Below are 16,965 nucleotides of genomic sequence, written 5' to 3'. Positions count from 1 at the left end.
GGTATATATGCTGTAACTCTAAGAAAGAATGAACAAATTATTTAGTTTTTCATTTCCACTTTATGTTTTGATTCTGAAATATTAGGACCTGATGCTTCTATTTTTAAAAAAGAAGAAAGAAAAGGCATCAATAATTAATGATTTCTGGGTTTCGTTGTAGTTTTTTTAGCCATATAGTACTCATCTCTGTGCTCAAGCAGCAGTATCTGGTAGATAATAAATTATATGACTCTTTTATATGTACAGTGGTGCCTCGCTTAACGGGCGCCCTGTTTAATGACGAAATCGCATAGCAATTAACTTTTTGCGATCACTTTGCGATGTTCCCCATGGGGAAAAATCGCTTTGTGATGATCGGTACCCTGTTTCGCTTACCGATCATCACAAAGCGATGATTTTTTTAACAGCTGATCAGCGGTTCCCAAATGGCCGCTGGGTAAAAAAATGGCCACTTGCTGTTTTCTGGGACGGATTCCTCGCTTACCGGGCAGCGAAAATGGCTACCATAGAAGATTTTTGCTTAAAGGTGAGTCTGAAGCCCATAGGAACGCATTGAAGGGATTTCAATGCATTCCTATGGGCTTCTTAATATTGCATAGCAACGAAATCGCTTTGAAGCAATTTTTGCTGCACCGATTATCGTCGCTATGCGAGGCACCACTATATAGCCCAGAGGTATAAAATAATCTGAAATTATATTAACAAGACAAAATATCAGTAAAGATGAACATTTTCCTCCTTCATTGTCAAAGATATTTGCATCCATTTTTACAAACGTGAAATAATACATATGCCCAGTGATCTAAAAAGTAAAACATACTGCTTAATTCAAGTTGTGCAAAAATAAGTTTGTTCAATATATTTCAGGGTTTCCTTTTCTAATTAATCTTTTTAGAACTTGCCTTATCCAAGAATGTGTGGTTTCGAAATTCAGTTCTTGAACTACACAGGTAAGATTAATGAAGTATTCAGTGAATAATCTTTTCTTTGCAATCAAAGTGTTGGGTTTTATTTATATTTAAATAAATAAGCCAGCACTTTGATTGCAAAGAAAAGATATTTATATTTAAAATATTTTTATCCCACCTTTCTTCTTAAAAAGAACCCAAGGTGGCTTACATAATTAAAAAGACAATATTTAAAAACTAAAAACAGTAGCACAACAATCCATTCGAAAAGCCCTCTCAGACCACCAGTTATTAAGGGAAAGCCTACCTGGAGAGAAAGATCTTTGCCTGATTGGGGAAGGACAGCAATGATGGGGTCAGCCTAGCTTCCTGTGGGAGGGAGCGCTAGTGTTTGGGAGCAGCAACAGAGAAGGCCCTTTCCTGGGTCCCCACCAAGCACACCTGTGAGGGTGGTTGGCCTGAGAGAAAGGCCTTCCCTGGTGATCTTAAGGTCTGGGCAGGCTCATAGAGGGAGATACAGTTTTTAGATAGCTTGGCCACAAGTCATTTAGGGCTTTATAGGTTAAGACCAGCACTTTGATTTGTGCCCAGAAATGGATTAGCGGACAGTGAAGCTGTGTAGTGGGGGGTGGGTGTCATATGATCTCTGTAACCAGCCCCAGTCAACAATCTGGCTGCTGTATTTTGGACCCTCTGGAGTTTCCAAACACTTTCCAAACATAGCCCCACGTAGACAATGTTGCAGTAATCCAGTCAAGATACAACCAGGGCATGTGTCAATGTGGCCAGATCAGCCCTCTTAAGGAAGAGGTGCAGCTGGCACACTAGCTTTAACTGTGTGAAAGCAGTCCTGGCCACTGCCAAAAGCTGGACATCCAGGCTCAGAGATGAATCCAGGAACACCTCCAAGCTGCATGCCTGTGTTTTCAGAGGGAGAGTAACCCCATCATAGGCTGCAACCCTATTCCTTGATCTAATTTTCAAATGACCAGGAGCATCTCTGTCATGTTTGGATTTTCAGTTTATTCACCCTCATCCAGTCCACCCTCACTGACACCAGACACTGATTTAGAACTGAAACGGCTTCCTTGGCTTTAGATGGGAAGGAGAGAGAGTATGTGTTTGGTGTCATCAGCATACTGGTGACACTGAACCCCAAAACTCTAGACAACCTCTCCCAGCAGTTTCATGTAAATGTTAAATAGCGTAGAGGACAAAAGATCCCTGAGGGGCACCACCAGCCAAAGGCCGGGGTATTGAACAAGAGTCCCCCAGCACCATTTGCCGGGTTCTCACGTCCAGGAAGGACTGGTGTCACTGTTAAACAGTGCCTCCAAGTCCCATTCCCATTCCAGAGAGAGGGCCCAGAAGGGTACTACAGTCGATGGTATCAAAAGCCACTGAGAAGTCCAACAGAACCAACAGGGACACATTCCCGCTGCCCAATCCCAGCATAGGTCATCCACAAAGGCGACCAAAGCAGTCTTTGTCCCATAACGAAGCCTGAAGCCAGATTGAAATGCATCTGGATACTCCGTCTCATCCAGGAACCTCTGGAGCTGAGAAGCCACAACCTGCTCCAGCACCTTGCCCAAGAATGGGATATTAGAGACTGGCCACTAATTATCTTGTTCTGTGGGGTCCAAGGAGGGCTTATACTAATAATCCTACTGTGTCAGAAAAAGTTTGAATATTAATAGTCCGAATAAAATGTTCTTTACCAGCGCAAAACTAAATTCCTTCTTGCTTCTTTGATCTCTATGTTCTTCATGGCCTATGTGAATCACACACTTGGGGTTAGTTCTGTGCCTGTGCAGAGGTCTTCTGATCATTCTAGAGCAGGGATCTCCAAGCTACGGCTTGTGGGCCACATCTGGCTGGCCTTGCCTTTTTATCCAGCCTGGGCATAGGAAGAGGAGGGAAGGGGGCCCCAAGCAATCTCCCACCCCAACTGTCTTTGTAAACGGTCTCCCTTCCCTCCTCTTTCTATGCCCTGACAGATATAGGAAGAGGAGCGAAGCCTGATAGAAGCGATCCCCCACCTCCACTGTCTTTGCAAAGACCATGGTGATGGTGGATTGCTTAAAGCAGGCTTCACTCCTTTTCCTATCCCCACTCGGGCATAGGAAGAGGTGGGAAGGGGGACCCGAGCAGGGGTGGGGGGTTGCTTGGGTCCCCCTTTGCTTCTTCGGCCCTTGAAAACATGTAAAATATATGATGTGGCCCTCACACTGAAAAGTTTGGAACCCCCCCCCCCCCGGTTTTAGAGCTTCAGCATGCCAGAATGATCCCTCTTAGCGTGCATGCTCTGCTTATCTTACAGAGTCGCTCAATCTGTAAAAGAGTATGTGGATGCTGGCATCCTATAGTTAATCTCTTAATGCCACAAACTTTTTATTTATTAGATTTATATACTGCCCCATTATTGTGAAGTACTATTCTAGACCAGTGGTTCTTAACCTTTGTTACTGGGATGCTTTTGAACTGCAACTCCCAGAAACCCCAGTCAGGACAGCTGGTGGTGAAGGCTTCTGGGAGTTGCAGTCCAAAACTCCTGAGTAACCCAAGGTTAAGAACCAGTGTTCTAGACAGTTTACAATATATGGATTAAAAAAGCACATAACAATAGCACTAAAACCAAAGTCAATCAACAAACATGCTGCAAGAAGCAAACAGAAATCATGGTTCCTTCAGCACATCCTTTGAGTGGTACCAAAACACAGATGCTCATAGATCCACCTAATTTGCCTGTAGGATTATCCCCAAACCAGTGTCCAGTTGTAGGCCTCTTCAGTGGGTCCTTCAGTGCACAGCTCTACATAAATTCATTAATTCATAAATATCTGGCCTACTTTCCTGACAACATTCTGAAAATAATTTACAGCAGAAATATAAGTAGTACAGTGTAAAAACTCAGTTTCACAGTCAAATGAAACAAGAGTTGACATTTTACAACAGTGGTTCCCAACCACCTATAATGCAAAAGCATGTTTAAAAAGTAGTCATTGACTTACTGTCTATCTAAAGTGGCTAACTGAGTGAATGTTATATTTCTGATGAGAATATGTTCAGGACAAGGAGCCAGAAGAAAAATGGATCTGCCAGTAGACTACAGTTTCCTCTCCGATGGTAGTATTGTCTGCAGACAGGTTTCATTCCTGGATCTTGAAATGTAGGAGTCTGGCACACATTGAATTTGGGCCCAGACACTTGCACTAACTGGTGAAGCTTTTGTAATACTGATGATATTTGGATTTGAGAAGTGAGCCTTACAGCCCTTTCTCTTAAGTGTGTGGTTTGATTTCATTTTTTTCCTGTAGCTCATATCATAGTTTGTATCTGTATTGGTGAACTATGATTTGCAGTTGCCCTCCAGACTAGAACTGGAAAATAATCTCAAATAATTGGGTTCTAATTTTGATTTGAAGAACAGGTTAAAATCATGGGTTACTATGGGCTGATAAATATACTGTACAGGAAAACTTTATATTTTGTCATGTAAGCTATTTTTATTTTAAACCACCTGATCATATGCTTTATTGTTTACATAGACATAATCTAGTCAGATCCAAATCCAGTAACAGGAGACATTACACTGCACAAAATGTGTTCTTCAGCAAGTTTTCCTTGATTAGCTGCTGGACAATGCAAATATGAAGAAAGTTTTTCCATGGATACTTTATGCTCCTGGATGGATATTCAAGACAGAAATGCTCCCAGCCAGTTTGCCACAAAAGTTTGTGCTATTATTTCTCTGCTTTGCCCAAATATGATTTCTCTTTAATTTCAACAGAAAACATTCAAGTAACGGTTTACAGTGTCTGTAGTTGAGTATTTTGTCTTAATACGACACATTTGATGCTGAAATGTTGTTGGATGTAGTCAAGTATTACTTATTCCAGTTTCATCACAGACTACCAGATTTGCCAGTATTAAACATTTCATTGACACTATTTCTTCTGGGCCATAAATTGTTTCCCTTTAATTTTGCAATAGGCTTAATCCTGCATTTTGAAGAACTGTCAGAAGGGGCAGGTCTTGACTTGACCTAGTCAACCTGGTTTTTAAAGCTTTGGCATATGAAGTTCATGCTAGAAGTTTTTGATTGGCATTTTTGAAGATACAGTTTACCATTCAATGTATGTAATTTATTTATGTCACATTGATCTTTAATGTAACTAACCATTATGTTCTTGAATTTCTTGTATAAAATTAACATGAAAAGCAATCTTTAACACAATGGACTGGAACTAGGGGAAATGCTCACCAAGTAGAGTTGGTGAAAGCTAACTTTACTGTGTGGCAGACCCCTGCCCTCATCCCTGGAACAAGTTTTCCCAAGGATCAAGCAATGCTGCTGAACAGAGCAAGCTGAGTTGGTAGGGAGAATCTATCGGGTTAGTTTCTCCATTACATGCTGTCCAGGCTCCTGCTTTGCGGTCATCACTATGTAGGAAAATTATTTGAAGCTTAAGAGAGCTTGTTAGGAATCTGCCACAATGGAAGGTCAATTTTCTTCAACCCATTTACATGTAGTTTTCTCTGGATCCAGTCCATTAACCAGGAAGAAAATGCTGTCGGGTTTAATTGTGCATTACCTTGAATAAATGTGTATGTAACTTTGTACTCTTACCTAAGTTTGTACTCTTACCTAAAACGCTACACTGCAGCTAAAACTGTGCTCACGACCTGGGGTTCAAATCCCAGGTAGCCGGCTCAAGGTTGACTCAGCCTTCCATCCTTCCAAGGTCGGTAAAATGAGTACCCAGCTTGCTGGGGGGGGCAATGTGTAGCCTGTATAATTAAATTGTAAACCGCCCAGAGAGTGCTTGTAGCGCTATGGGGCGGTATATAAGTCCAAAAAAAAAAAAAAAAGCAGTAACTGTGTAAATAAGGGAAAGTAACATAAATTCTCTGGTAACTAATTCATAGGGCATCTTACATTCTGTGCAAAGTTGGCAGTTAAAGCTTATAATCAGGATTTACAGGAACAAAATGAAAGAAACGGATTGTACTAATAATGCAAATCGTTATCATTGTAGAAAACTAAATGACAATGGAATCTGCTGCAGAGAACCAACAGAGTGGAGATGCAGCAGTTACAGAGCCAGAAAACCAACAGATGACGGTACAGGCGCAGCCACAAATTGCAACATTAGCCCAGGTAATATTCTGTTCGGCAAGGTGTCCTGTGTGTGCTGTTTTCTAAACTCACACATTCCCAATGTTCTTTTCCCCCCCCCAAAGATATATCCCTCCCTCAACTTTGTTTTTTAAATGGGAGTATCTCCCCATGCAGATTATGCAGATCTCCCTGATTAGTTAGGCACTTAGCTTGGCACATACAAAATTGGGAATGACATCAGTACATTTGCAAAATTTCCTTGTTCTCCCTTTTTACAGAAGTGCAGAAAGTTTCACTCGGGGAGATGATTATTATCAAGGGCAGTTAGGAACAGCTGGGCCAGAGTGCAGTTCAACTGCAGATACTGAGTTGTCAGGCAGACACTTGCCACAGTGCTATCTTGATACCAGACGTAACCAGAGGGAGGACTTGGCTAGGGTTTTACGGGTAATGCTTCCATCTGTCTATACACTACAGTGTTTCCCAGAAAATAAGACAGGGTCTTATATTAATTTTTGCTCCAAAAAACGCATTAGGGCTTATTTTCAGGGGATGTTTTATTGTCATGTCATCTTCTGGTTGCTGTACAATGCTGCACAATGGTGGAGGGTGGGGTTTCACTTAACTAGGGCTTATTTTTGGAGTAGGGCTTATATTACGAGCATCCTGAAAAATCATACTAGGGCTTATTTTCAAGTCAGGTCTTATTTTGGCGGAAACAGGGTACTGCCAGTTTTAAATTAAAGTGCAGCAACAGCTGCTATGCACTTTTCCCGCCCACGTTTGTCCTATAGCTAAGTCAGACTTACCACTACCAAATGTCCATTCAGTGCTGGAACAACAAATCACCGTTATAGTTGATGTATGTTACAAGGCTAACGTTTCTCATGGAATCTGAAAAAGTTCAATGCTACTGCAGTTTGTTTATTTATTTATTTATTTGATTTGATTTGATTTGTATCCCGCCCATCTGGTCAAATAGACCACTCTGAGCGGCTTCCAATAAAAGGAACATATACAATAAATAATAGTAATATTACAAACAGACTGACATATATGAGAATAAAGGAAATAATAAATAAAGAAGAAAATTAGGTATTGACAGGAGGGAAGGCCTGGACATACAACCATGTTTTTAATTGGCTCTTAAAAGTGCCCAGCATAGGGGCCACCCGAATTGCCAGAGGAAGGTTATTCCAGAGGCGAGGAGCCACTGCCGAGAAGGCCCTATTTTGTGTTCGTTCATTCCGGGCCTCCCTCGGCGTTAGGCTCCTCAGCCTCACCTCCTGGCTTGAGCGGGTGATCTGGGCAGATCTAGGTGGGAGGAGGCGTTCCGCCAAGTATCGAGGTCCTAAACCATTTAGGGGCTTATATGTAAGCATTAACAGTTTGAAGTTGATGCGAAAACGGATGGGCAGCCAATGCAGCATGGCCAGAGTAGGAGAGTTATGTTGATGTTTTCTCACTCCCGTGAGGAGTCTGGCCGCCGCATTCTGCACCACCTGGAGTTTACGCGTCAGCTTCAAAGGGAGCCCCACGTAGAGCGTGTTACAGTGGTTTAATCTGGAGATTACAAGCGCATGTACTAAGGTAGTGAGCGCCCCCGTGTCAAGGTAAGGACGCAGCTGGGCAATCCGCCAAAGGTGGAAAAAGGCGGTGCGGACCACTGACGCCACCTGCGTTTCCATGGTGAGTGTCGGGCCCAGGTGTACCCCCAGGCTGCGAACCCCACTCTTTGCAGCCAGGATCACCCCCCCCAAATGAGAGTCACCCAAGCTGCCAGCAACAGGAGCGCCCACCCTCAGAACTTCCGTCTTGTCCGGGTTCAGCCACAGCCCGTTCTCCTGCATCCACTTCAGTACAGCCTCCAGGAAGCGCTGGAGGGACAGGACGGCATCACCTGCAGTTGGTACAAAGGAGATGTAGAGCTGAGTGTCATCAGCATATTGATGACATGACGCTCCACACCCCCTGATGACCGCACCCAACAACCTCATATAGATGTTAAACAGCATTGGGGAGATAGTCGACCCCTGTGGAACCCCGCAATTGAGACTCCACGGGGCCAAGACACTCTCCCCAAGCTGCACTCTCTGGGGGCGGTCCTCCAAGAAGGAACAGAGCCCGGCCAGTGCCAGGCCGCCGATTCCCAGCTCGGAGAGCCTCCCCAGGAGGATACCGTAGTCAATGGTATCAAAGGCCGCTGAGATGTCGAGGAGGACCAGCAGGGACACTTTACCCCTGTCAGCCTCCCCCAACAGGTCATCACACAGGGCGACCAATGCCGTTTCTGTACCATGACGCGGCCTGAAGCCCAACTGAAATGGATCCAGGGCCTCTGTTTCATCCAAGTGCGCCTGGAGCTGGTCAGCCACCACCCTCTCAACCACTTTGCTTAAGAAAGAAACATTGGCGACGGGCCTATAGTTGCCAATTTCGTCCGCCGCCAAATTAGGTTTCTTTCTGATGGGCCTGATGAGTGTCTCCTTGAGGGCAGATGGAAACCTGCCCTCAAGGAGAGGCCCATTAATTATTACAGTGGCCCATTCCGTTGTTATAGGCCTGGCTGCTTTGATTAGCCAGGCCGGGCAAGGGTCAAGGGAGGAGGTGGTGGCACGACAACGATCAAGCGCCTTGGCCGCAGAATCAGGCGTGACAGGCTGAAAGGAATTGAAAGTCACCGGGCAAGACGGAGCGCTGGACATATCTGCTCGACTCACTGTATTCAAAAAAGGAGAGAGGTCCCGGCGGATGGCCTCCACTTTCGATTTAAAAAATGTTGCAAACTGGTCCGGTGAAAAACTAGGGGGAGGCCCATCACTCAGACCAGTTCCAGATAGGTCGCGCACTATACGGAATAATTCCGCCTGCTGGTTGGACGCTTCGCTTATCCGGTTAGCGAAGTATGCTTGACTGGCAGCCTTTACCTTAGCCAGGTAAAGGTTAGTAGCAACCTTGACAGCTATCCAATTATAATCCGTCGGGTCTTTTCTCCATTTGCGATCTAGCCGTCTCCTAACCCGCTTCAACACCCGGAGATCCTGGTTGAACCAGGGTGCTGTCCGAGCTTTACGACGGAGAGGGCGTTTAGGCGCGATCGTATCAATAGCCCTGGTTGCGAAGGTGGACCAGTTATCAACCAGAGCCTCAACAGGAGTGCTAGCCAGGTCAGCCGTAACACCTCTCATGGCTTCCTGGAATCCAGCAGGATCGAGTAGCCTTCGAGGGCAGACCATGACAATAGGTCCCTGCTCCCTACGAGGGGGGAGAGCCACTGTGAGGTTACATTTTATCAGGTGGTGATCTGACCATGACAAGGGGACCGACACTAGGTCAGCCACCATCAGACCACACTCGTTCCAACTGGTGGAAAAAAACAGGTCCAATGTGTGGCCACCCACGTGGGTAGGACCGTTGACATGTTGGGACATGTTCAAGGAAGCCATGGTTTCCAAGAACTCAAGAGCTGGCCCCGAAGCCTGTGCCCCCATATGCACGTTGAAATCACTGAAGACCAGAAGCCTCGGGGATCCCAACAGTGCCACGGAGACGAAGTCGGCCAGCTCCGGAAGGGAAGTGGCTGGATTGCGGGGAGCGCGGTAACCCAGCAAAATCCCAATACCATCCTTGGCCCCAATCGACACGTGGAGAGCCTCTAGACCCGGTTTTACCACCGAGAAACACCTGGTAACCTCCAAGCTGGATTTATAAACAATGGGTACTCCCCCCCCCGCCCCTCCAGTCTACCCTGGTGCTGAACAGCATAACCGGGCGGACAGATGAGAGCAAGGGGGGGACCCCCGTCTCCACCTATCCACGTTTCGGTTATGCATGCCAGGTCTGCATCCTCTTCCAGGATAAGATCTTAAATCAACTGGGTTTTGTTGGATACGGACCTGGCGTTCAGAAGTGCCAGGGTTAGAGTGGAGGGCTGACTGGGCTGGCTACCTCGATACTGAGGGTTGGTCACAGTCTCAGAACGATGAACAGCCTTCCAGCATCTGTTCATCATTCTACTGACATGAGCAGGGACAGTGCCAACGCCATATCTCCCTCTGCCCGTGATCACAGGGATGTTAAAAGGCCCCTCGCTGGGAAAACAGGCCTTCCACTCCATATCAAAAGGAAAGAAACAGAAAACAAATCCTAAATAATAACACAGATAAACAAAAGTGCAAAAGGCAATTACAACATTATACAATATTAAAGTTAAAAAGAAAAAAAATCCCTATACAATATTATTGTTAGAAATCACCATACAAAACCCTTATATAAACTTAACTTTAAAGGGGGAAAGGAAAGGGGGGAAAAAACCACCACACGTAGACCAGGTCTGTCTGCTCCCTCCTCGCAACCTTGTCCTTTTAAGTTTTGCTAAACTTAGTGTTGCTGATGTTATTTCAAAAGCTGTTAAGTGTAATATTAGTAGCAAGGGCGGAGCCAGGTTGAGGATGTTACTCAAAAATTGCCTCAAATAGTTCTCAATAATGAGCATGGGCAGCATCACAGACAGAGAAGTCCTGATAGCGAAATGTTCACTCCCCGGGTTTTTCTTTTTCTTTTCCCTTCCTTGTAAGGGGAGTGAGGCGTCTTTGTGAGTGACCCAAGGGGAACAAAGTGGGCGGACTAGCCTTAGAAGGGAGGCTGTCTTTAAGGAGACCAACATGGCGGCCGCGCTGTGAGACAGCTCTTCCTGTTCCCGGACACCCAAGATCTTCCTCTTACAGTATAGTCCCAGAACTGGTCCCCAAGGCTTAAGATGGTCCGTTTCCCCACACCAACAGACAGATATTAACAAGGGGCGCGCTCGAACAGCCTCCGGGTCTCGTCGGGGGGGGTGCGCCTCACCAACAACCACCGGAGCTCATCAAGGAGGGGGGGCGCCTCAGCCGGAGCCTCCAGATCACGTCAGGGGGAGGGAGCCGCTCCAGCAGCCTCCGGTCTCGTCAGGGAGGGGGGCGCCGCTCCAACAGCCTCCGGGTCTCGTCGGGGGGGGTGCGCCTCACCAGCAACCTCCGGAGTTCGTCAGGGAGGGGGGGCGCCTCAGCCGGAGCCTCCAGATCGCATCAGGGAGGGGGGCGCCGCTCCAGCAGCCTCCGGTCTCGTCAAGGGGGGGCGCCTCACCAACAGCCTCCAGATCTCGTCAGGAAGGGGGAGGCGGGCGCCACACACACCAGCAACTCTCCGGGAGTCGTCAGGGAGGGGGGCACCGCTCCAGCGGCCTCCAGGTCTCATCCAAGAGGGGGGAAGCAACACGCCAGCTACTCTCTGGGTCTTCTCCCTTCCAATGACATTCTCCGCTGGCGATGGGTCCCCCAGGGCTGAGGAACTACCTCCTGTGGTGAGGCTCTCCGAGCCACGGAGCTCCGCAGAAGCTGGAAAACTAATGAAAACTCCACTTCCAGCCCTGCGTTCGAGCTCTGGCTCTAACCCCACAGACCCGCGCTCAGCACTCAGCCCGGCAGCCCTCATCAAGGGAGCGAGGGGGGGAGAATGAAAAAGAGAACAGACCTGGAGAAAGGGAGAGAAAGGAAGAAAAGCGGAGGCAAAGTGAAAGGCAAGAAAGAAAGAAGAAAAAATAAAATAAAAACCAAGAGGCGAGTTTAGTACGTTAATGCTACAAAATGTAGTGTACAACAGTTAAACTCCAGTTGTCCATAGTTCACCTTTCATCTGAGGCAGAACATGGTTGTTACCAGTTCCAGGATCTTAAATTAGCCTCAAACTACAGTGGTGCCTCGACTTACAAACTTAATTAGTTCAGGAAGATGGTTGTAACTCGAAATGATCGTAACTCGAAGCACCATTTCCCATGGGGAATGCATTGAAATGCAATTAATCCGTTCTGACCAAAGGAAACAAAATAATCAAAAATAAAAAATCACTGCTAGACCGGTTGGAAATGCGATTAATCCCTTCCAGCCGAGGGGGGGGGGGCGCGCGCAATCAACCGTGCAAGACCTAATGCAAAGAAAAGAAACCAAAAACCAATCAACCATGCAAGACCCATGCAAATGCAAACAAGACAAAGCAATCAAGCAGATTGTGCAAGATCGGAAATGGGGGGGGGACTGAAAAAGCAAACAAATTCCCCAAGACTCATCGGAAATGGGAGGGGATCCAAAAAGCAAGGAACCCCCCCAAGACCCATCGAAAATGGGGGAGGAATCCAAAAAGCAAGGAAACCCCCTAAGACCCATCACAGCACAGAAACAACCCCCCAGCTCAAAATCACGCTGCAAAAACACCCACAACAGATTTTAAAAAGCAGAAAACAGCACCTTACATTACAAGGCAGCCCGAAGCCTCCCTGCAAACACACACAGTTGCAGGTGGAAGCAAAATTTTGTGGCTGGAGCTGGTAACTCGAAATGGTCGTAAGTAGGGGCGTTCATAAGTTGAGGCACCACTGTATGGTTTAAAATCCTGTTTTATTTCAAAGTTACTAATCTGTTTAGATTAAATGGGAAAATATGGTTAACTTTATTGTTAGCTTTATGTTTTGATTACAGTGTGCTAGAAAAAGAAGAGAGAAGGCAAAAACCTTATAGATTTTCAGAGCTTATTAAGTTAAAGCATGGATTCCCCAAATATATGTTCCCTAACAAAGTATTCTTATTTCACAGCCACTAGTGGTAGTAATTACGTAGAGGTGTAACAATTGGTGCTTTTGGATTAACACTCCCAGAATTCCCCGGGCAGTTTGTCTGAGGAATTCTGGGTTTGGTAGTCTAAAAACACAAATCTACACATCTCTAGTAATGATTATTTTAATAAGTGTTTGTAGGGCTTACTCATTCTTTCTCTAATAAACAGATTAAGACTAAGAAATGGTAATTTTCATACTTCCTGACAAACTTCATGGGTGGATGAGCAGAGACCTCAATGTGAGATTTTCCACTTTCTAATCCAGCCTTGTTAGCTCTAATATGTTAGGCTGCTATTGCTGATTGTTGACTGTCTCTGCGGTAGGATGGAGGACATCTAATACATTTTGTTTTGCAGTTCTCCGTAAAGCAAAATATGTTAAACTAAAATGATGGCTGCATAATACTCATCTCCTAGATAACAAACTATATGCAAATTTTTTCTTGAACTGTCTGAGATCTCACAAGTAGAATTCTTGAATATCTAAGAGGCTTATTCCCATTAAATTATTGTTAATTTTGATTTAATTTTCTGGACTAGAGATAGACAATGAACATAACTATTATTCTTGTACTGTGGGGAGCATACATAATCATTTGCTTTTGTTAGTTGCATCAAAGGAAGACACATATCACTCTTTGCAACCATGTGCTTTTAAAGCAGTTTCTTTCAGGAGCTATTTATTGGCTGAAAAACCATTTTGGTTTATAAAATGTTGAAGGAGGGTGAAATGTTCTATCCAGGTATCTTTGGCTATCATAATTCTGCTGCACAATGGCTAGTATCTTGTTCTGTACTTACACACATCTGAAGTGCCAATTGGGGAAGCTGCTATAACTGTCCAACAAAGTGGAATGCATTCGTTCTGCATGCATAAATTTTGAATAGGATATCTGTCAATGGGGAATAGCATTCTTCTAATGAAGCCGTGCTTTTTACAGTAATGGATCCTATTGTCTCCCTTTCCTAGGTTTCTATGCCAGCAGCTCATGCAACATCTTCTGCTCCTACAGTGACCTTAGTACAACTCCCTAACGGGCAGACAGTTCAAGTCCATGGCGTTATTCAGGCGGCACAGCCATCAGTCATTCAGTCTCCACAAGTCCAAACTGTTCAGGTACATATAAAGGAATTTCAGAACCATGTTATCTCATGAAGTATAGTAGCCTGGGTTTTATTAGTCAGCATAAGTCTAGGGCATGTCCATTTATGTTGTTGAAATATAATTTTAAACATTCCCTTACAGCAACTCTTCTCTCCTGTTTCTTAGATAATCAATAATTTGCTATATAATTATGCTATGTAAAATGAAACAGTGATTTCAAAACAATATGTGCAGGACAGGGCTGGTTTCCTGAGAGCAAAAAATGAATCCTCTGAAATAATTAAATTTGGCTTCATTCTTTTTTAAAAAATTCTTTTTTATCTTGTCCACCTCTATGAAGTATATAAATCAAGAGGAGATTTGCAAAGAACACAAAGCATAGGCAGGATCTAGCATGTTTATAGAAGAAGTACTGTGGTATGGAAGGCTACTTGCTGGAAAAGACCCAGCAGTGTTGTAATGAGCTGGTAAAAATGTATAGAACAGAGAGGTGTTGAAATATAGTTTATTTCACAGAGCAACCAAATGACCAGGGTACAAGGAAGAGGACTTCAGACAAGTAGGAAGGATGGGATTTTCATAATTCAAAAGACATCAAGCCTTTAAAGCCACCTGGAATCCCTGCGGTAGGGACTGGAAGAGGAGAAACCAGAAAGCAAAAGAGATGTCTTTCTATCACCATTGTTGCTTCACTCCACATGGTTCAGCTGGAAAGAATAGGGGAGCATCCCTTCAGTCACTCCTTCCAGGAAGTTCCTTCACTACTCTGTAGGATGGTATTTTGCTAAGAGGCTCTCACTATGGAGTCTAGTGAGTAGTGAGACTACCCTACCCATTTACCACTCGGGTGATTCCCAGGAAGCATTGCAGCTGAGAGGATATTCCCTTCTGTTTCCCATCTACCATATATCTGTGGAGAGAAGCAGAAAATGGAGGTAGAAAATAATCTCTTTTGCCTTCTGGTTTCTCAACTCCCTGTCTAAGAAGTCTGCCTGATGACTTTTGGGACTAGAAGTCCTAGATTTATGGAAATTCCACCAATAACTAGTAGTATATGATGCACAGTTGATTGTCTATACCTTGGAAGAGCAAGCATGGCAGTGGATGGAGCTGTAACCGCATCTCTGTAGGGATGTTTCCCCCAACTTGACAAGACTCAAATATCTTGTGAGATGAGAGAAGGAGCATGTGAAGTGTGCCTGGCATCAAATGATGAGGATTCTTCCTGGTTCAGGTATAAAGCCAGTGATGAGGGCTTTATAACTCTTTCATGTCTTGCTTTACAGTATAACCCTCTACTTTTATACGTGAAACTTTTTGTGGGAAAAGTAGGGAGTGGAAATCAGGCAGTCGTGTTTTTATTCCAGAGCTGCCTTTTCATGATTTCTTGCTGAAAAGACATATGTGTGTATCTGGTCTCAAGACTTAGTGTCTTGAGTGTCTTACATCCTTATATGAAGCATATTGCATGAAAGAGAGAATGTATTTTGATTCGGGCAGGTGCCCATTCATCAGTTTAAACCCCTTTAGTTTAGGAAGTTGCTACTTGTGGTAAAAATAAAAAGAAGTTCTTTGTGGTCTCTGAAACTCACATACGGGAATCTTTCCATACCTGTTCAAAAACCCCTTCTGACAGAAGTTCATCCTGCTCCAATTCCAAGAAAACCTATGGAGGCAACTTCAGTGCCTTCTCCAAAGCTATAGTTAGTTCGACATTGAGGCCTTCTGAACTGACGACTGAATATTGTCATGCGGATTCAGTCTTGCCTTCCTCTGAATCCTCCAAACTCAATTGACACCAGACCCGCAACCCCATTCCCCCTTGGCAGATCCTTCTATTAAGAAACACACAGAAATGCAGCACTTCAACACTGAAATTGAAATCAAAGACATCCTCAAAACCAGCAACTAAATGATCAAAGGATGCTGTAAAACACTACAGTAGAAAACCAAGTGAAAGACAATCTTTCTAGGTTTGCTCCATCTTCATCGAGCATAAGGAAATGTAAATCAGCCACTATTTCTGAGGGAAAAGAAAAACAAGAAATTAGTCTTACCTCACACTCAAAAGTTTCAGATTCTGATGATGACTCCTCAGATAACTCTCCATCTGTTCTGGCTACTGCCTCAGAATCAGATGTCCGGGACACAAATCCACCCTTCCCTTCTGAAGATTTTCAGTCCTACTTTCAGTCTCATAAACTGGAGATCATCACCTTCTTGATCAGATCCAGCATATGATCAAATAAATAAGAACATAACATGGTTACACCTGTACATATTGGCATCTTACCATCCTTACTAGACCTGGGAAAGGAGCCTTGGGCTAAACTGTCCTCCCTACTACCAATATTCAGAAAGGTTAAGAACCTTTATAAAAGTCAAGATGATGCCTCTTTCCTCTCCAAACACCGAATTCAGTCATTGTGGAGGCGTCCCAGATAGGATCAAAGGGAAGGAATAACACTACTCCTATTAACAGGGAAGCCATTAAATAGATATAACTGGCAGAAGGATATATGCATCAGGGAATAAGAATGGACACTTACCAGTCTGCAGTGGGAGCCTACCAGATTTCTGTGGAACAAGATCAAGCCCCTTTTGAGAAGTTTTCTAGAGCACTGGTTCCCAACCTTTTCTGAACCGCAGACCAGTTGGGGGGGTGTCCGTGTACATGGGGGGCAGGGCATCTCCCGTACTCATGGGGGTGCTTGTGGATGGGCGGGGCATACTCACATGCATGTGTGGGTAGGCAGGGCATGCTTGCACAAATGGGGGGTGCAGATGCGCGGGGCATGCTCACGGGGGGCTCGTGTGCATTCGCGGGTTGGAGAGGCACACTCGTGGGTGGGCAGGGCACCAGTGCATGCGGGTAGGCAGGCCGTGCGTGCAGGTGGAGTACGGGGGGAGTGTGTGCAGGGGGGACAGGAGATCTGTCTCCGTGGCCTGGTCCTGCTATGGCTTTTAGCTATTTTTTCTGTAACTGTATAAATATTGGCCAGAATCCTAGTGAAAATTTACACTAGAGTTAAGTATAATTGCATAGACTATAGTGGTGGTTACAACTGGCAAGTGATCAGGAGCATAAATGGCAATTCATTAATAAGTAGCAATTTGGTGCTGTGATTTATACAGTTATGTTTTTGCTAGCATAAACCTATAATAGGATTCTGACCAAT

The 16,965-nt window shown here is 44.8% G+C and overlaps 1 protein-coding gene across 2 annotated transcripts in view; it reads left to right on the top strand.

Annotated features, from left to right (window-relative positions):
* The window catches only part of CREB1 (cAMP responsive element binding protein 1), a 51,003-nt gene that overhangs the window by 17,484 nt on the left and 16,554 nt on the right, over positions 1–16,965 (top strand). Inside the window, exons 2-4 of one of the 2 annotated variants that reach the window (XM_072978170.2) lie at positions 4,905–5,047; positions 5,951–6,072; positions 13,652–13,798. In XM_072978170.2, the coding sequence (XP_072834271.1) occupies positions 5,959–6,072; positions 13,652–13,798 (261 nt within the window). In that variant the 5' untranslated portion in view covers positions 4,905–5,047; positions 5,951–5,958. The remainder of the gene's footprint in view (positions 1–4,904; positions 5,048–5,950; positions 6,073–13,651; positions 13,799–16,965) is intronic. The other variant, XM_020780729.3, reaches the window with a different exon arrangement.

This window comes from Pogona vitticeps, chromosome 1, assembly GCF_051106095.1.
Source record: "Pogona vitticeps strain Pit_001003342236 chromosome 1, PviZW2.1, whole genome shotgun sequence".
NCBI classification, from domain to species: domain Eukaryota; kingdom Metazoa; phylum Chordata; class Lepidosauria; order Squamata; family Agamidae; genus Pogona; species Pogona vitticeps.
Note: the sequence above shows the minus strand (reverse complement) of the source record. Positions and strands in the feature narration are given on the sequence as shown.